At 42.7% G+C, this 20,572-nt stretch overlaps 1 protein-coding gene and 1 long non-coding RNA gene across 3 annotated transcripts; one reads left to right on the top strand and one right to left on the bottom strand.

Annotated features, from left to right (window-relative positions):
- Positions 1-672: 672 nt before the first annotated feature.
- On the bottom strand, positions 673-10,212 carry LOC125003793. Its single transcript, XR_007112276.1, has 4 exons — positions 10,136-10,212; positions 5,063-5,150; positions 4,159-4,292; positions 673-871 (listed from the first exon to the last, which is right to left on the bottom strand). It is a non-coding gene; the product is annotated as an uncharacterized LOC125003793 (long non-coding RNA).
- marchf1 (membrane-associated ring finger (C3HC4) 1) lies at positions 6,149-20,328 on the top strand. 2 transcript variants are annotated; one of them, XM_047577974.1, is made up of 8 exons: positions 6,150-6,821; positions 12,407-12,457; positions 13,791-13,864; positions 14,774-15,583; positions 15,709-15,889; positions 15,985-16,129; positions 18,402-18,446; positions 18,536-20,328. In XM_047577974.1, exons 1-8 carry the CDS (start codon positions 6,735-6,737, stop codon positions 18,856-18,858), a joined length of 1,716 nt encoding a protein of 571 aa, XP_047433930.1. In that variant the 5' UTR covers positions 6,150-6,734; the 3' UTR covers positions 18,859-20,328. The 2 variants fall into 2 exon arrangements, with proteins under 2 accessions (XP_047433931.1, XP_047433930.1); XM_047577975.1 differs by lacking the exon at positions 18,402-18,446 and having other exon boundaries at positions 6,149-6,821.
- Positions 20,329-20,572: the final 244 nt, after the last annotated feature.

Here is a 20,572-nt window from a genome sequence, read left to right as displayed (position 1 = left end):
ACGCTGGACACTTACAGGAGAATTTACATCAGTGAATTAACTTTTTATTTACAGAGTTTCATGATCAAACCTCTTCAGCAATGTCACCTAAATCCACTTTAAATATTAGTTAATATTCACAGAGGCTAAATTAATATGTGAACCCGCAGGTGGCTTTCATATCTGTTCAAAATAACAACTTAGTTGTATCACCACAGAGAGGCAGATGGCTTCTGATTCACACATTTTTTTTGCAGTGCACAGTCACGATTGCTCCACCCTGATCGCTGTCAGACGTTATTCAGACACATTCCACATTCACATTCACTCTAATCGCACCAGCGCACCTTTTCTTTCCGAGCTATATTACGAACAGCACCTCTGGAAACAGGTTGACCTACAACTCCTAAGAATTTCTCACAGAGCAAAACAGCGAAATGCGAGACAGTGTGTATAAAGGTTTTAAACTTACTGTTCGAAGAACTATATCCGTTGTTTTCAGGTCTGAAGATTCAAGTTAAAGCCTTTCTGCTTGTCTTCCCAGACACACGCTCTCAAAGATGCCTTCGAAATACTGTTTGTTCAAGTAGGCGTTTCTTTGTTGAAATATTTTTATAATGTACAAGGCAGGCCACTCCTTTGTGCCTCATCCTGGAAGCAAAACACTGGATCCTTAAGTAGCGTACACACGCCTTCAGAGGTCACCATTTAGACTTTGACTTGTGCTCTTAACTGAGAACACACACACAGACACGAGGCTGTGTTTAATACGTTGTTGTACTGAACGGCGAGAAGGAGTTGCTGGTTCCCTCTGCAGTATCTGAGATCTGACTCCCAGGTCTTGTCGGAAGTCAGACTGTCACCTCCTCACTCTGTGGATTCACATTATCCTCTGCAGAAAATAAAATAACAAATACAATGATTTTATTTAGTTTTTCACCTCAGTGTTAAAGATAGTGACACGACAGTGACAAGAAGAGGAAGAGGAAAGCACTGATCTGGTGTTGACTTAAAAGTAACATGAATCGAGACGATTCTGTGGCGTCTCTTACAAAATCTTAACACCAAATGTTTTCGAAAAACAAGAAAAAACACATTTTTTAGCAAGCACACTGATATTTTTATTGATATTTAAGTCAAAAAAATGACCCAGGCGCTTATGCTAATGGTCTTACTCTTATATGGTAAATGGTCTTGCTCTTATATAGCGCTTTTCTACCTACCCAAAGGTACTCAAAGTGCTTTTACAGTCAGAGACACATCCACCCATTTGCTGCCTATCTATCTATCTATCTATCTATCTATCTATCTATCTATCTATCTATCTATCTATCTATCTATCTATCTATCTATCTATCTATCTATCTATCTTGTCATGTAGATTTTTCATATAAAAAAAAGAGAAAATAACTGTGATATCTAACAAACCAGGTTGGGGATCATTTCTCAAGCACAAATAAAGCGCAGTAGACAAAAAATAACACAAAGCAGCAATATTTGACAAAATACTTAAATTAGATATATAACAGTGAATGAAGGAAACTATAAAATAGGTTTTCATTCAGACTGTATGAGACAGTCGCAGACTTCTAAAATAAGGTCACCATTTGCCGTGGTCAGGCAGGTCACCTGAATAATACAGCGAAGTACGGGAGTGTTAGCATCATGCTATTGGAGGGACATGCTGTGTTCACACTACAACTGCAGGTACAACATGGTTAGTGTGGTCTGAGTCACAGCTAAAGAGCAAGCGGAAGTGTCTGTGGTTACGGCCACTGAATAGCAAGTAGTGTTAGATGAGCATGGAGAAAAGCTGCATTAGTTTGAATCATAGACTTTAATACCATCTAATTGTAAAACTAGGTAAAAGAAATGGGTAAGAGCTGTTGTGCAATTGACTTGCATAAAGTACCAAAGTACTTTTGCTGCTGCCTCAGATACGTTTGAATATGTTCACTGTGATTCTGAGTCTATGGATTATAGTGTTTGCATTGCATGTCTGCATTTCATAGGCCTTTTATAGGCCAACATGGCAATTAACAGTCAGTGACCCACATGTGTTTTCTCTTGGATATTGTGGCCAATTTTGAAAAAGTTAAGGTAAGAAAAACTGTTGAAAAATTGTTACTGAACCACCAATAGGAATAGTTGCTGCACTGATACTATGTAGAATATTTTACAACTTGTTTAGTAAATAGTATTTAATTTAATGTTTAAAGTGTGTGTATCAAAATCCATACAGCAGGTATGTAAGGTAATTTATTTGCAAATCTGTCCATTATCATTTTATTGCATTTCATACATCATGTACTCCATAAAGCAACGTACAGTCTGTTTATTGTTCTAACAAACTAAATAAAATTTTAAATGACATAATTAGGTATATTTAGAGTAGAAATGTTTAACCTATACTGTATTTGGTAAATGCATCCTGCTGTATCATGATGATTGATGACTTGTTGAATGATGGGTTAGCGTTATATAAATATAAAGATACAATATAAATGTGATGTTGTTTAGTGTGTGTTTTAGAAGGCAAACTGATGCAGTGTGGAAGGTGTCCTGAAACTGACTGTGGATGGCAATTCAAGCGATATGGAGCAGTTAGCAGAAGATGACGACGATGAGGAGGATAAGGAATGAACAACAACAAGACCAGACACAACAACAAAGCAGTCAGCAAGAGGCATGGTGAAAAGGAAAGAGTACCAGTGGAAAAAAAAAGAATTTTGAACCTCCAGACGTTGAATCTGATCAATGTGTTGTATTTCAAAGAGTTTGTAACTAATGAAATGCTACAGGAAATTGCAGAACAAACAAACCAGTAGAGCGTGCAGCAGGAAACAAAGTCAGTGAACACAACTGCTAAAGAAATTGATCTAATTTTTGGCATGTACTTGCACATGGGGTTAGTAAAGTTGCCCAGCTTATAGGGACATGTACATAATGGTACATGTACATTTGGTGGCACACTGTCACTGTGGCATTCATCAACACATGGAACCTCTACCGAAGAGACCAGAAAATACTGAAGCCCAGGCAGAAACTCATGCCCCTGCAAAGGTTTCAAGCTGCTGTTGGCATCGCTCTCACAAGTGCAGGAAAAAGCAAAATCAAGTGTGGCAGACCAGTGTCCACTCCAGAAACAGGAAAAACTCCTCCCCGCAAAAGGCAAAGCTCTTGTGTGGCCACTGATGTGAGAAAGGATCGCATTGATCATTTCCCAACATGGGAAACCCAACAGAGATGCAAGCACTGCATAGGCATCAGTTCTCCCGTGTGTACTGTGAGAAATGTAACGTCCATCTGTGCCTGAACAAGCAAAGGCCGGTCCTATCATGACACTAAATAGAGGCTGTGAACTTAACACTGTGAACTTAAATAATTGAAAAGTTCCTCTTCAACCACACCGGTTCCATTGGTGATGTTACTAAGAAACTAAAATGTTACAAGGAAAAAAAAACAATAAATTGCACAAAACATCTGGATGTATCAAAAGTGATACAAATTAAAAGTCATACATGCAGACTGACATTTTTTATTATTTTTTTTATTTGTCAGAAGGTCCAATAAAAACTCTATTTTCAAAGAATTATTCTGTCACTTATTTAATGGTTCAGGTTTTACAGGGTTAATTTATTACTAATTTAGCAGGACAGACACAGAATAACTGAGAAAAGCAAGTACAAGTATCGTAACAAATTCTAATTTACTACGCCTTTGAGACTACGAGGTTAAAACAGTGGTAAAAGGAACGGAAAATAAGTACAGCAAGATGCCATTGAAGGTGCACAGTTAAAAATTATTAAAATGATACATTCATAAATACCTGTGCACCTAGTTAACAGTTATTTGGCACTCGGTTTAGTTATGCTTTGTTAAAACAGACGCACAATGAAACCAGTTTGAACTATTTTAGAAAGGCGTTCATTTGATGGTGGTCATTGTGGTGGCTGTAGAATTGTTTTCTACAATACCGAGAGGTATCGCTAATACCTTTGCAGATCTTTACAGATCTTTACAAATCTTCTTTCCAAATCCGATCAAGGCTTACCTGATGAACAATTTTTCTGTCTTCTTATTTTGCATATGATATTTGCTCCTAAATCTGGTTGTGAAATGTCAGAAGAAAACTGTATGGAAATGACAATAATCATGAAGTAGAAACAAACGTCGTACCATCAGAGTGCGCACATTCCTCTTTGAGCATTCCAGTAAGAGTGAAGAGGGCGAAAACCAGGAGAGAGAACATAATCGTCAACACCTCCAGCTCAGTTAACAGGGAGGCCATCGAGTTACACCGGCCGTCACAGCTGCATGTGGACAAGTGCATTAGTACAATCATCACCTTTCCCAGGGTCAAAAGTATCCTTAAAGACTTACCAGGTGTGTTACAGGAGCATATAGACACATCAAGCGTCTTCAGGACACAGTGTGTTTTCTGTCTGTCTCTGTCTCTGTCTCTGTCTCTGTCTCTGTCTCTCTCGCTACCTCTCTCTCTCTTTCTCTGTGTTACACACTTGCAAGAACTGTGAAGAACTGGCTTAGACACATCCCCTCTCAAGTTCAAGTGAGATCATATTAACCCTAATTATTAATGGACCCCACGTCTCTGTGTGTTTGAGCAGAGTCTCCGCACCAAAAATGCAGGAATGTATTAATTTTCAGACTCATAATAACCCTCAGGTATGTGCTCTAGGAAATGAGGGTATATGAGATTTTGCCGTTCGTAAATGCTATTGACCTGTAGCTCTGAAATGGAAACTTTCAGTGGAATGTAAAGTTTTAGCGGTTTTCTGGTGTTCGTTGGATTGTGATGTGGTAATTCCTTGTTGCATTGCAAATGCGAATTGCAAATTATTAGTTGTTACCATGACTCATTTCTGACATGCAGTTGACACGCCAGCGTGCCACACATGGTGAAGAACGAGCATTGTTTGTTTATTTTTGGACGCCACAAAACCAGTGCATCGACTTCCCCATTTCCAGCACAAGTTCAGTGACACTGCAGTGATGTGCCAATGCACCGTCTTATATGTGTAAATGATGTGGGTGGGTGGCCGTTCATATCTGGGATACTTACTCAGCCACCTCTTCTCTTAGTGTACAGTTGTTACTGCCGCTAACGAGCTGCTGAATGTTATGCGGACACACAGTCCATCCCCGGCTCCCTGCGAAAAGACACGATAAAGGGGTTATGTTCATATTGGTTCATGGCTTGTTCACCGTAGAAAAGAAAAACAGAATGACACTATAAATGAGGCATTTTCCTGCACTTTTAGGAATAGAAAACCTCAAGCAGAGGGGTGACAGACCAGCATAAGTTGAGTTCAGCCAAAGAAGAGGTGGATGTTGATTAAACTAGAGAACTGAAACAGATCTTAACCGGTATAAAGGTTAAGGGGTACCGCTAAGAGTGGATGAAGTGGTGAAAAAGCGGTGGCTTAGAGCATGCGTGTCTATTCTACACTGATTCTGCTGCTTCAGAGTTCACCTGCTGGACCATGTAATCCACGGTCGGTGCCGTTTCACCACGGTGCGTACGTTCCACGTTATACGCTGGGCGGTGGACGTGTTAGAAGTGGTGTTAGAAGTGATGTCTGAGAGGAAACACTGCGATGCCCCTGACTATAGAAAATAGGCCAAGCTAGCTGTAACCGCACTGCAACCTCACAGCCAGAGGTTTCTGTGGTCTTTCTGAGCGAAGTTTGCATGTTCTCCCTGCAAGTTTTCTACAGATGCTGTGGCTTCCTCCCGCCGTTCGACAATGTGTGTGTTAGGTTCATTTGTACAGTCACTGTGCGAGTGTGACTGTGGTGCGTGGCCTCTGGAAATGCCTCTTCCCCTCCAGTCAGCCACTGCTCTTCGGCGAGTCCCACATTTTCAAGTTATATCGATCATAATCCTCGTGACCTGAGACGGTTTGAAATAGGCTTACACCCTCCCCGCCCACACACCTACGCACACACCTCTACACACACATACTGCGAAGCTACAGTATTTTATGTATGTGGGTTTCTCACTAGAGCAATGTGCCTTCACTCCTTTAATATGTCAGAAGAAGCGAGGTGGCGTCACGTCTATCAATCAGGGAGTGTGTGTGTGTGTGTGCGTGTGTGCTTATGAGTGAGTGCTGTCCATGTGCACAAGTTGTGTAAGCTCATTAGTGACACCACTGGTCACAGGAGGAGATTGAGGTTAGTCTAAGCCCTAATCCTCGTGGACCTTATGCTAGTTGAACAGCAAGCACGACCAAATCCTTACTCTGCCCCTTCCAGAGAGGCGCACACACACACACACACACACATATCACGACAACGCACGTTTTCCCTGCCTCCTTGTTTACTGCTCAGCTCCGTCTCAACTCTTCTGCTTTCGCTTGTCGCTCTCTCGCAGCAGGAGGCCAGAAGAAGAGGAGGAGGAGGAGGAGGAGGAGGAGGAGGAGGAGGAGTTGGTGCGCACTGTGGAGTAGTTTCCCAGTTGTCATGACGACCTCACACCCGATCATCTTCGGAGCTGTCTTCTTGTTGCCACGGTGACCTGATCCCGTTCCATCTACGCTCCCGCCGATGATCCGGATTTGGACTGAAAAAGGAGAGCGATCCCGGAGCGCCGTCGCCTTCCTCTAAAAAAAAAAAAAAGCTCGTGGATGGGACAGCGCATCCCACACAGGAACGCAGATCGGAGGACAGGAAGGAGCGGCGTGCTGGGAATGCTGTGGGAGTGATACCGGAGCGTTGCCTGGAAACAGCAGCATGCCCATACAACAGATAACTGTGGTTCCGGCCAGGGAGACAGTCAACAGCGGCAAGAGCGTCTCTCGCTCCAAAGACAAGAACGAGGTGAGCTTCAACTGTTCACCAGCTTGGGTGCGGTGGCTTTTTGGGGGGCTTTTTTTAGTGAAGGTGTGAAAAGTTGGTCACACTGCACAATTTTCAGATACCTGATTGGTCCTTGAGTATTTATGACTGTCAAGTGTGTGTGTGAGTGCTTGTTTGTGTCAGCGTCGAGTTTTTACAGACAGTCTTTTCAGCTGTAGATCAGCTGTCATCAATCACTCCACACAATGTCACACCACGTCAGAGGACATCACAGAACTTCACCTCATGTCACATCTCTGCGATTTACATTGCGCCACTTTACATCATCTCCCAAGCTACAAATCGTTTTTTCTCAGGTGGCAGGAACCAAGATCACCGTGAACTAAAGAGTTCTGAAAAAGATCATGTGCACAAGCGAGTGATCAAATTGTAATTGCCAAGTTAGTATCTTGGTATGTGATCTCCCACCCATCAAGATTAAGGAAGTTAAAGCGTTCGACGTCATAAAGTGTTGACTGAAACTGAAATAGTTTCTCCTCCTTAGTTTGCCGCAGCATTATTGTGCTTGTATATAGTGCCATGCAGTGTACAAAACCTCTTCTTCTGTTTCACCAGATAAAATTCCAAGAAAGATTTTCTTGGTTTTTGTCAACTTCTCAAGATGTCAAGTTTTTTTTATAATAGTCTAAATTACTTTACACCCTGCAAAGACCATTGATAACATCCAGTCGCATGCCCTGACTTCCAAGAATGAATGATTCATTTTAAATATGCTGGTAGAGGAGACTGTAATTTACAATATACAATGAGATCTAGACTAAAATCAACTGTCATTGTTATAATAACCACTTCCACATTCCTTTACGTATGGCGTCAGAACAATTGTTTTGTAATCCAACTCTCGGTCCAATGTTTAAATGATAACAAGCTATACATGCATACAGTTCAACTAATTTATTTTTGTTTAAGATCATCTTAATGATCCTTGTGTGATTTGTAAGAATACAATGAATAAATGAAGGAGTAAACTACGTCCAGCAACAGAAAGAAAATAAAACCTCACCCATTCACTACACCGCGTCACTGTACTGAGTTAAATGCACGGCAGATTTCTGTTCTATTAATTTTGCCCCATTATCACAAACACAAGTCTGAGTCAGTGTCTTCAATGGGAATCAATGACATTATATATGCAATGCAAGTGCCACAATTTGATTTTTTTTGTGTTCTGGCTTGAGGTCCTAAGGATGGCATTGGATTCTTAAATAAAAAACACATTTATTTGCCAAAACCGAACACTCAGGGCTGAATAACAGAGTCAGAAACAGACTTGGAAATACAACCAACAACAACCTTGCTATTACTCAATAAATGTTGCTTAGTTTCTGAGCGTCTTAAATCTTAACTTTGGTTGTGGCTTGTGAACTATCTTGTGATGTGAGCATTTTTAAGGTCCTGTAAAGCTGTGAGGCATGACGTGAAAGTGTGCAGCTGCAGCGTCATGGTCGGTTGTCTAAATGTGTCTGTAGGTGTTCCAGAGTGCAACACTAAAATATATCCGTCAGTCCAAGCTACATGACTTAATCCCCTCTGCAGAAAACATGCACATGTCCTTAGTCTCTGAGTCTCTGCTGGTTATCAGACTGTCAGCAGAAGAACCGATGCTCAGGTAAGTAAGACTAGGCCGCTACATCTCAAACAAACTTTACTACTATTGAACTTGTTGCTGCTCGAGAAGGCTCCCGCTGAATGGATGGTGTGGTTTACTGTGGTGGTGTGATGTTTGCTTTCTCTCTGCACTGTTCTGGAGCTACTTGGTTGCAAATTAGACCTGTGGGCTGAAATCTAGGACATTTTAAATGTTAAACGGCAAGTTTTACACCAATGTGATGACTAAAATACATAAAAAATGAATCTGTTTGCATATCAGCTACAGTATCATGGTAGTTGCTTGGTCCAGCTGGCTGAAATATCAATGCAGGTGTTCAGACACACAGATGGTGAACAGATGTCACGCACCAATAGTCGGAAACGTATTATCTGTGGTTATTATAGGATTTTCATGTCTAATATTTTGTTTCATTCTGCTGTTGATTCACCCTACGCTCCTCTTTCTGCAAAGCCCTTTAGTAGAAAATAACGTTCATTCTTCTCATGATATACCTAGATCTTATATCATAATTATCATAATTATATCATTATTATCATAGTTCTCATAATCTCCAATTACAGAAAATAACAAGTTTCATATTTACAGAGTTCAGGGTACAGACACCCCAAACCAACGTCAAAGAACTACTGGCAACAAAGGCCGACTGTAATGTCACCCTTTCCATCTTTCTAAAGCATATTTCATATTCGCATGCATTTTACATCTCTGGTTGTGTGGGGTTTTAGCAGGATGGATGCTTATTTTGTTCCTCTTTCCTTTTGTACAGTAAATATATTACTCATTGTTCATTTAAACAATTAAACCAATAAATTAGAAGGTCCAGTGCAAATTAAGGAACTGGAAAGCAAATAATCTGCAGTCAGTTTACAGCTCTTCAGCATCATCTTTCCGCCCTGTGACAGATTGGGAACCTGTCCAGGGTGTAGCTCGCCTCTCGCCCAATGACAGCTGGGACAAACACCAGCCCCCGCCACCCGGTTACAGAAGCGGTTACAGGAAATTAATGACTTTATGAAGTCATCTTTTTAGTCCCCAGGTACTGACACTGGGATTGCTCCTTTTAAGCCAGTTTATCAAATTACAACACGATGCCCATCAGTGGCTACAGCATAACCGTGAAGGTGAGATTTGAGAAATAGAGGATGTTCATGATGAAAGAAACACCAACCTTAAACGAGCAGAATGGAAAGTCCTCGAGTTGGCTTTTAGCGTTTACCAAACGGCTGTCTCATGGCTCCCTCAAACCTTTTCACACATTATCTACAAAAGCAAATCTAATCAATATTAACTGTGTTACATGTCCAAAACAAATTGTTCACATTTTCATTTAACCCCTGAACATGAATTATCCAATTTTGCTTTATTCTGGTATCAAGTGTTCTTCCATAATATGTGTTTAAACCAGACTGCATAGATGCCTGTTTCAACAGACTGAACTGGTTTTGTCTCCCAGGAACGTAGAAGCACTGAATAGCAGAGCATGAGTATCAAGTTTAACTCGTTTGTTATATGTTTAGCAGCTCGGTTTCTCCAACAGCGGCTTGAGCGCTTTAACATTAGCCTGTTGTTCAAGAAGCCATCATGCCAAAACTGGCAGCTTTCTACAACTTCACGTGTTTAGACAAAAGCAGGAGGCTCTTAAAATGGATTTGAAATAGCTTACCTGCTCAGAAGGCTAGCTTTCCCCATGCTCTCAGAGAGATGACAGATAGAAACCTGCGATCACATCCAACAGTCACTCCAAACGGCTACACCCTAAGTTATACGAACTTTAAGCTCTAAGACAATTTGAGGAACTGCAGTTTATGGGACTTCTGCATAATGCGTTGGCTTTCAGGTTGCCCATTGGAGCTAAGCGTTGTTTTGTTTACTGGGAAAAAAAAACTACATAAATTCACAGAAGCTTATTGTTTGAATCCATATTTTCTGAATTTTTATTCGTCAACACAATGGTGACAGCCAACACTGACATTTATCTGGAGCGTTACATGACCGCATACAACTCAGCTGGAAGAATAAAATGATTCAGGAGCAGTGAATCATCTTCTTAATAATGCTTATTCGTTTCACGTATGTGGAAGTTGTGACGGTGGATTTCATGCCATGTCAACATGATTGTGTGTTTCATGACGCTGAAGGAGTAACTGATCCATCCTGTTGAACTGAGCAAAACAGGACAAACAGCACATGTGTCCTCCTCTGAAACTAGAGGAAGGTTCTGTGAGCAGTGTTTACTTTGACTCCACGCTGCTTTAAATGTGGCCATCAGAAAATCCCTTGATCAGCTTAGATGATGCCGTCTTCTACCTGTTAGCGTGTCTAGTTGTACCCACAACTGTTTCTGTGTGTGGTTAAAGCCCTCGAGTTCTGCCTTTTCCTTTGAGAAGTTAAAAAAAAGAAAAAGAAAAAGCCACCCACACGAGAGATCTAAAACAGCAGCTCTGAACTATATATTGTAAGATACATACAGTTGTGTAAATGCCTTCCTAAGAAAGTGGCCACAACCATGCTGTTTGGTTATAAATTATACGTATTTTACGGTATAGAAATAGACGCGTGTCTTTGCCTCATGTTTCTTTCTATATTAGCCATCAGATCTCATCACAATGAAATATCACAACCAAACTTCGGTGCTTTTCCACCAAAAGTTCCTTGACATTTCCCATTTCAACAGCTCGGCCAAAGACTGAGAAGAACATGCTATTCAATTTTCAGATGTACCAAAAGCATGGTGGTTTCAAATAATTAAAACTCCCGATTAACAGTGTAGCTTCGTATGAAAGCCTGCAAAAATAACCACAGTGATCATGTGCTCAGTTAATTTTTCCATTTAGGTCAAAACTACCTGAACAGTGAAAGAGAAACCGTATCTGTGTCACTCAGCCCTAAACAGACACGGTTTGAAAGATGACAGACGACAGAGGTTATTTGTTTTCACCGTGGTTTACCAGCGAGTTAAGACCCACCTGCCATGTTCCAGGCTGCAGATGCCCGGAGGTTGAGTTCATGGTGTAACAGTTCAGTTCAGAGTAACTTGCACCCTGGTAAGTTCTCGAAAAAGTATTTTTAGTTGACTTTAAATAGAGACACATTGCAGAGCAGCACCTTGCGCTCTTAACAGGCCAACCAGGTAATAGGATTGCTGGCTTTAGCTCAGGTCACAATGAAATAGCAAGGACATGTGGCTACGCGTGATTCTTGATGCTTAAATTGTGCACGGCACAGAGCGAGTCTGTTAACGCGTCATTTGGATTTCAATCAGGTGCACATTTCATCCAATAAAAGTAGCCCTGCATAGAATTGGATGGTCCCACAACCAACCAGAGCCAACTAATTCAACTCCTCGGTGCTCAGGTGATGTGTAAAACCAGCCCAAACATCTTGATTGGCTTGGCAAGGTCTTTACAGGAGCGCCATCTGTTTCCCGAGAACGACTCCTCGGCTGTTACGTGTTTATGTGCAGGGAAGGCAGGCTAGCTTCCAGGTTAGTCTTTAGTTACTTTAAAATTCAACCCAAATGTACCCACATTTAATTCAGTTTTAGGGGACTTTTTCAGCAGATGTACAACTGAAAATCTCAAGGGATACTTGTGTAAATCTTTTGGCAAAACGAAGCTGAAACAATCAGTTAAGTAAGAGGTTGGTTAATTGACAGGAAAAATCAAAATGATGGATCATTTTATATATATAAAAAATATAAGCAGATCATTTAATTGATGCTGAAGGTTTCCATAAACGATTCTCATCAGATGTATAAGATCCTGACTGCCATCCTAGTTTCCATGGTTATAAAATTACTTTATTGTTATCTGTTGCTGGGTGCCAGAGAAATAATTATTTAAACACCTCAGACTATTACGGCACCATTAAAGCATCACATCGTTCTTTGTGTTCTTGGCCTCTAATGATTTTCTGTCTCTCCTTCTCCCTGCAGGGAAGGAAGGCACCTGGACGCTCAGGGAGTCGATCCAGCAACATCTCCAAGGTAACCGTCGAATATCAGAAGTTAAAAGGACCAAAATCAAGGTCTCAGCTCACACTGTGCAGCGTTATTTATCCAAGCAGAACCAGACGTGCGCGTACGTGGAGAGGCTTATTATGTATAAAACATTAATATGAGATCGCTCCTAGTACACAGTGTCGAATGACTTCTGTGTTACAAAATTATTCTTCAGGCACTACTAATTAAACATTTCCAAACCAACTAGGAATCATAAGACTCTGAGTTCTGTACAACAAGGTCCTCAAACCTTTTTTCTCTCAGTGTGTCTCAGAATCCAATGTGATGTCGATAAAGCTGGCAGATATTCTCCTGTTCACATGTCATCCCCACAGCATCAGTTTGGCTCTGAATGCAGACTTCATTTAATGCATTTACCAGGCCACCTTGAAGTCGATCAGCAAGTTGAAGATATTTTGTCAGACACTTCGGGTGTGCTGCTAGTGATGAAAATAAATCAAGGCAACAGCTCAAAACAGCTCCTTAGGGTGAGGAACCATCTATGGTAACTTTATCACACTTTTTAAACCGTGTCCTCGCGCTTCTCAGTGACGTCGAGAAGCGTGAGGTTTTAATCCAGCCAATCAGCAAAGACCAAGGCAATATTCTCAGGTCAAATCAGGTCGAATGTCTCTTACCTCTCGGTAGGTACCATGAAGAAGTGACCTCATGTTGCCTGACGTAATAATGCGCATGTTGACAAGCGTCTGAATCAGCACTTCTGCTTTAAAGGTCTAAATACACAGTAAAACTTCTTCTTATGTCCTACAATAACACTCTGGTTGAAATTAGATAACCCTATAAACTACAACATCCTATAAAGGTATGGAAAAGACCAGCACAGACGGGTCATGCCAAGTTCAGTGTAAACGCCTCAGAAATAGCCCACAATGTTTATGTGGCACAGTTCTAGTCCAAGGACCGGATATGGAGGCCAATGATACAGAAGATTCAATCATAGTGACACATCTAAGTTGATATGTATGCATTTAGCCACACTCCGTCTATTTGTTGCAGAAGGAGGCTCCTAATTAAGCAAAAACAAAAGTAGTATTTCAAGAATACGGTATGTGGAAAAAAAAAAGTTTATTAATACAGCTTATTTTAACTTCAGTTTTAGTATTTAACAAAATGTTTAGTGCACAGTTTATTGATTCACTCTTCTAACTTATTTTACTGTACCCACATTTAAGTACCACTGGGAACCACAGAATGATTTCATACACTAATAGCAGTGGATTTAAAGTGATGACAACTGACAGATTGTTGTACTTGCAGAGTAACATGAGAGCTAAAAAGAGGATGTTGGTTTTTGCAGGCCAGCAACTCTACAGCAGGACTTACTACAGCCTCCAGGACATCTATAACCCCGTCTTCTCAGGACATATGCCGGTAAGACAGGTGTCTCTTAAACCATTGCAACCTCCTCATTTCACATATGAAAACATCAAACATCTACACAAACAGTCAGGAGCAGCCACATTTCTCCCCGTTATATCAGGATGCACGATCTCCTCTCTGCTGAGCCGGAGACTGAATTAGCGTGGTCCGCTTCACCCCGAGGGTGTAACAAACCTAAAATGGACGCTGAAATAGAACGATGCTCCTACGGCGCAATCAAAGAGGGGAAGATGACTGATTGCAGTGAAGGAATCCTTCAGCTGTTATTACGCCTGCTGCTCACGCGGTCGTCACGCTGACAGGCTCAGGCTGTGTCCATCAGGAACATGGACAAATGTGATGTGGTTGAATGCTTGGACCTCCATTTGTCACCTCCTCAACTCATTCCATAATTACTGAGAGCTTGTTTAATAATTTAGACAATGAACTGTCATTTCGTTTCATGTTTCTCATTTTCTGTTTTAGTAGAGGCTGTAATTTTACTCAATCAACACGTGACCATTGGTAGAAAAGTATGATGACTTCAATGATCACTCTCCTGCATTAAAGCAGAGGGAAAATCACAGCAAACATATCTTTTTTCTACCTGGAATTTTTTCATTAGGATTGGCTGAGAAATTTGCGCCTTCAGTGCGGGTAGTTCTAATTCAGAAATCTCTTTGAACCTCTTGGTAACGTTTTCAGGGAACAACACAGATTAAATTGTATTCACCTCCATTATTCTGGGGTAGAGACTTCAACTTCCAGACACTATGTTCCTTCGTGTGATTTCGGTGACTGGTTTTGGTTCAGTTGCGCCTCTTTTGTTTAATCAACGTCACATCCGTGGCTCGTTCCACCTTATCACCACTCATCTCCATCTGTGTGTGATTGTGTGTGTGTGTGTGTTTGTGCGTGTAGTTCTGGCCAGCTGACCCGCTTAGAGGAGGATGCTTCTGAATCGCACAAGCGCAGCAAGCACGCAGGCGTCTCCTCCGCAATGACGGTCGCCGGTGCGGCCGTGGGCTCGTCGGCCCAGAAGAAGCAGGTGAAGCGCCGTCACCGCCGCAAGAGGAGCAGCTGCGCCGCCCTCGACTGCGTGGAGGCCAACGGCAGGCCGGAGCAGAGCGACCGCAGCCTCAGCTCCGACCGCAGCGAGCTGGGGGAGAAGAGGGAGCGCTCCAGCAGGAACCGGAGGGAGCTCCCGCCTCGCCTCCGGTGCTCGGGCGCCCCGCAGTCCGACTCCTCCACCGAGGACGAGGCGAGCCGCGAGGCCCGCAGCTGGAGCAAAGAGAAAGCCCGGCGGGCGCGGCGTCGCAGCGGGAGCCACGAGAGGGACGTGACGAACGGGCTGAGAGGGGGAGAGGGCAAGGGAGAGGTCATGGAGCTGCAGTCGGTGGACTCGAATGAAGGAAAGGAAAACCAGCCTCTGGTGGAGGAGAGCGGAGGGCTCAAGAAGCGCCACAACAACAGGGGCTCGGTGAAGAGAGACGGGCGCGTCTCGGCAAGAGAGAGGTCACAGAGCAGAGACAAGGAGAAGAAGAGCTACAAGTCACGGAGCCCGGGCAGCTCCTCGCTGGGGGAGGATGGCGAGGAGCTCATCACCAAGAGATACCAGGAGAAGGGGTCGGGAGGCGGCAACATGTCAGTGCCCACGCCACAGAAACACTGCGGTGTGAATGGGGGCACAATGCCGCTGTGCTCCGATGACTCGGAGCTGGAGGTCTGCAGGTGAGTGTGCGTTCGTGTTGAAGAAGAAAGAAGAAAGGCAGTCAATGAAAACTGAAGCTCCTTGTCGTTTCCGTCCCTGATGTCTTTTTGGGGTGGATTTTCTGTGTTCGTGTGTTCACGTGTAGGATCTGCCACTGTGAGGGGGACGACGAGTTCCCGTTGATCATGCCTTGTCGCTGCACGGGGAGCCTGAGTTTTGTCCATCAGGCCTGTCTCAACCAGTGGATCAAATCCTCGGACACCCGCTGCTGTGAACTCTGCAAGTTCGACTTCGTTATGGAGACGAAGCTCAAGCCATTGCGCAAGGTGTGCTCGCACGCATGAATCTCAGTCGGTCACAAAGATTAAATCACGAGCGTCGGTTTTGTATTGACGTAATTTCTCTCTCGTCTGTTTTCCAGTGGGAGAGGTTAAACATGACGAAGAGCGAGAGGAGAAAGATCTTCTGTTCAGTGTTGTTTCACCTGATAGCAATAGTGTGTATGTTGTGGTCAGTCTACATTCTGGTGAAGAGAACCATGGAGGAGATCAGACTCGGGAAGAATGGTCAGTACTCACCCCTCTCTCCCACTCACATACCAGAGACACGCAGAATTACATCTGTGATAGTTTCTAGGTTTAATAAAACTGAGGTCACATTTCGCTCTTATTTACACGTGCGTGTGACATGAGGTAAATACATCTATACTGTGTGCTGTAGGTTCACACGGTGTAGATTTAGCTTTGTAGCTCATTGTCACATTGCACTCGGTTGCTGTGTTCAGCTCTGCAGCCCTGGATGCTCTTTGATTTAGACCGTATTGTTCTTCGTGTTCCCATAGTTACGGTGGTGGCAATCTTTTATTTACTTTGTGAAACAAAGAGACGGTGAAGAAAACGCAAGGTTAACAGCGCTGGTGATACATCTAGCTGACTCTCACAGTGTCTCACACTGAGCCACTGTGCACTTCACATCGCACTCCAAAGGGAGCACGAGCAGAGGGCTTGTATTTACAGAGACTCTTTGCTTATTTTCTGTACTGTCGTCCACCGGACGCAGACACACATATGGGAAAACACGAGTATATCTGTTGATGATGATTCCAGATACTAATCTAGCATTTCTGAACCTTCATTGTGCTACGTTCTGTGAAACTGATGACAGAGAAATGACCTTATATAGTATTTAAAGGGAACAAATACAGAGAAATGTGACTCCTGGTAGAACTTGTGATACAAACATCACAGCTAAATCACAGCTAATCTACCAAAACACCTCCACATGGGGCCTGTTCACCTGTTGAGCTTCACACCTGTCTGACTCTGGTCATGTGATTTCGAAGATGAGCTTCCTGTGTAGTTACTTGTTGTTATTTGTTATTTTATTTGTGTTCTAGTGCACAGATTGTAAGTCACTGTGACTGTCATCCCTAAGTGTCCCTGTGCACAACACACATCTAGTTCTACACTGAAGACGTCTTCAGTTTCATGTTTGTTTTATAAATTAGGGTATAAAATGATGCATTCACAGACTTGAATTACACTATGGTAAACTTTTAAAGCAATTCTTACCTTCCTTGCATTTTTACACTTTTCTTTTGTAATCTCAAAATAAGCGTTAAAAGTCTGACCAATAATTTTAGTATAAGGATCCGAATAAAATTATTTGCCAACCCGAGCTTTCTGATTGTTGTTGTGCCGCTGTCACCTCTCTGGCAGGGACAGAGCGTATTACTTTGTGACTGTATAAGATCAAGTTAAAAGAAAAAAATAATAATGTTGAAGCTAAACCCCTGAAAGGGGGCTGAAGTTAGATGTCAAAAGAGGTCCTCAACAAAGTCTAAAGCCTGCAACCTCTTCCTAATATACTGACTAAGATTACACACCGAAAAATTACAGTTACGATGAGCTACCAAAGTAACTGAACAGTACAAGGGCATTTTATCTTGTATCTACCACATAAAGAATTGAATTTTACTTAATTACTGTTCTCACCTATTACCGGTGCCTCTGGATGGGACTCCACTGCTCCTCGGCTGCACGCATCAGGGGAGGAGCGGAGGTCAAAGATAAAATTTTTACTGTGCAACATGCCAGAAATGTAAGAATTGCTTTAAGTAATTTAACTGCTACATCTTTGATTTCAAGAAGGCATATTTGACTTGCAGAGATATTCTATTTAACGTGGAGAGTTGGGATCGTGTCAAGTTGCTGGAAGTAAACACTTTGCCCATTTACACAATATTATAATCCTGATCATCTTCATAATTAAGTTGACCATTTTTTAAATTTTTTTTTTGTGGAATTCCCAACAGTTAAGATCTGAACAGGAAATAATTAAATCAACACCTGTTGTGGTTCTTTGAAAAGCATGAAAACACACATCTACATGTTTCAGACATTAATCACAAGGAAACCTTGTGGGTGCCTTTGTTCCAAGTTTGAAATCTCATAACCACAAAAACAAACCTACTCTCAAATGAATAGTCACTTGCATGTGAGGCGCTTTGCAAAAGGACTTGAAAATTACGCTTACGTTAACGGAAACCAGCGTCTACATGAGGAGAAGGTTCAAAGTGGGAAGCCTCTTTTAGTGAAGACTGAAGTAGGTGTGATGTGAACTTTCTCCGAGAGGTCCGTTATCCAGACATCGCTGCTGACAAAGTGAAAACAAACCCTTCTGTGCTTGTGTCCGTTCATAGTCGTGTTTAGTGGTGGTGTGTTGTGTCGTGATAGGTCATTAAGTTAGTATAAAATTAATATTTATCATAGAATAATAACAGCATAGAACAATGCTCTCTAGAGAGTGTAGAGAAATTACACTCACTCTTGATTGCAGACGAATTATGGAGAGTTTCTCTTCTGAAGTACTATACACCGCAGGGTAAGCACAGCTCTGTACGCACCACCAGCATGATCCTTCACACATCCCGCAGGCCGACTGACAGCCGCTGCCTGTGTCTGTCCCCTCAGGAGTGCTGGAGTGGCCCTTCTGGACCAAGCTGATCGTGGTGGCCATCGGCTTCACGGGCGGCCTCATCTTCATGTACATCCAGTGCAAAGTCTACCTGCAGCTGTGGCGCCGCCTCAAGGCCTTCAACCGCATCATCACTGTGCAGAACTGCCCCGAGAAAGACCTGCACCACCCTCAGACCCGGCCCAGCGCGCTCACCAACGGCAAACACGAAACCGTGGAGGTCCCGGTTTGTCCGGCCCCCGTCCCGGCTCCAGAGGCTCAGAATGACTCCGACCTGTCCGTGGAGGCGGCGGTGGCGCCGGCACAAAACCCCGTCTGACCAGTTCTGCTTCTTCTCGCTTCGAAGAGAGCGCTAAATCATGCCCTGCTCATCCAACAACCTCCAGCCGCCGCGAGCACGGTGTGATTTAGACTCTCGGGCCAAAGCGATCGCTGGTCCTGAGGTGCAGCGGACGGATTCAAGGTGAATGAACTGATCCCGTCCTTCAGTGATCTCGTAAAATACTGAGAGGCTGCAGCGATGTAGAAGTGAACAATGTGGCAGACGAGAACACAGAGGGAGGAGGAGGAGAGGAACAAGAAACTAGAGCCAGCAGCAAAGAAAGTATTTGAATATAGAAATATTCCTGTATGCACTTTCACAACCGGCACTGGCACAGGAAGTTGTGAGCACCCTGTGGAAAGCTATCACAGGTCTCAGTGTGCTTCAAATGAACCTCGGACTACAAGTCTTAAGATTGCGCCTTGAGGCGAAAACATTTCGAATCGTCCCACTGAAGCAAAGAGAAGCTATAAACTCATTCGTTTGGTTCCCCTCAAATTAAAAAGGTTGAATATTAGAAAAGAACCTCACAGGTTTTAGCAGCACTTCCGAATCGACCATTGACGTGGCTCTCATTTTAGTTTGTAAATAGAAAATGCACCTTAAACAAAAGATCCCGATCTCTGGAAATGAATGTGAACACAGGAATGAACTTCATCTTGTCATGTGTGGAATGAAACGTCCTCACAAACAGTGACGTCACCCGTGGGATTCCTGATGAGCGGGTCTGAAGCTCAGTGTGGTGGCTCTAACCTCCAGCTAATTCAAAAATAGCTAAAGCGCTGGAGGATGCCGGGCGGCTAGCAACCTGTCACTCAAACAGTCAGGCTCTTGAAAAGCCATAACTCTAAACCACAGGTGTCAAACATACGGCCCCGCAGGCCAAAAGCGGGCCACCAGACGGTCGAATCTGGCCCGCAGCACGAATTTGCAAGTTCATGCTTTTACAAGTGTGAAAATTACCAAGAAGACTGTGATTTTCCAATGAAGATAACTGCCATCTCTAATTTGTCCACTGTTTTTCTCAGAGAAGTGGACAGAACACGGCACAATGACCCAGGACTACACAGAAGACAGCGATGAGCCCAAATTGCACTTATTTTTCTTAAGAATTTATTTTGGAAGGATCGTTTATTAAATGTAAACATCCTCCTAATTTACTTGTTCTTCTTTGTACTGAAACAAATGGAGAAAATAAATTTGGAGTTGTCGTTACTTATAGGTTATTATGCTATTGTGTTGCTGGGATCAAATTGTGACCCTCGAACTAAAATGAGTTTGACACCCCTGATTTAAACCTAAATCTAATTTAAACACATCTATGTGGATTGGCGTGCTGGTGGAGCCTCTAGTGGTAATTTGAGAAACTTCACATACTTTTAACTAAACACTTGCACTGAAGCAAACTGAGGCCTTAACTCTCATTCTGGACAATCAGGTCATTGGGCACCAAAGATATTATGAACAGAAAATGAATTATTTAAACAAAAATCTCTAGTTCAGTTGGAAATCTAAGCTATTTTGGTAAAGTTACTCCCTGTCATAGGAAAGTTCATTAAATGTGTTAACACCACGTAGCCCAGTTGTTTATGTTGTGACGGTCTGCAGGTTAATGCGTCCTCCTGCTCCTGTTATTTACACATTGTAATAAGAGCTCTCACGGAGGCCACCTGTTATGTGTTCACATTAGATCCTAGGAGTGTTTGTCTTG

The sequence above is a fragment of the Mugil cephalus genome, chromosome 2 (assembly GCF_022458985.1).
Source record: "Mugil cephalus isolate CIBA_MC_2020 chromosome 2, CIBA_Mcephalus_1.1, whole genome shotgun sequence".
NCBI lineage: Eukaryota > Metazoa > Chordata > Actinopteri > Mugiliformes > Mugilidae > Mugil > Mugil cephalus.
Note: the sequence above shows the minus strand (reverse complement) of the source record. Positions and strands in the feature narration are given on the sequence as shown.

Coding starts and splice junctions, on each gene's coding strand:
- marchf1 (XM_047577974.1), top strand. CDS start 6,735: ATGCCCATACAACAGATAACTGTGGTTCCGGCCAGGGAGACAGTCAAC. Junction 12,458..13,790: donor GATCCAGCAACATCTCCAAG/GTAACCGTCGAA, acceptor TGGTTTTTGCAG/GCCAGCAACTCTACAGCAGG. Junction 16,130..18,401: donor GATCAGACTCGGGAAGAATG/GTCAGTACTCAC, acceptor TCTTGATTGCAG/ACGAATTATGGAGAGTTTCT.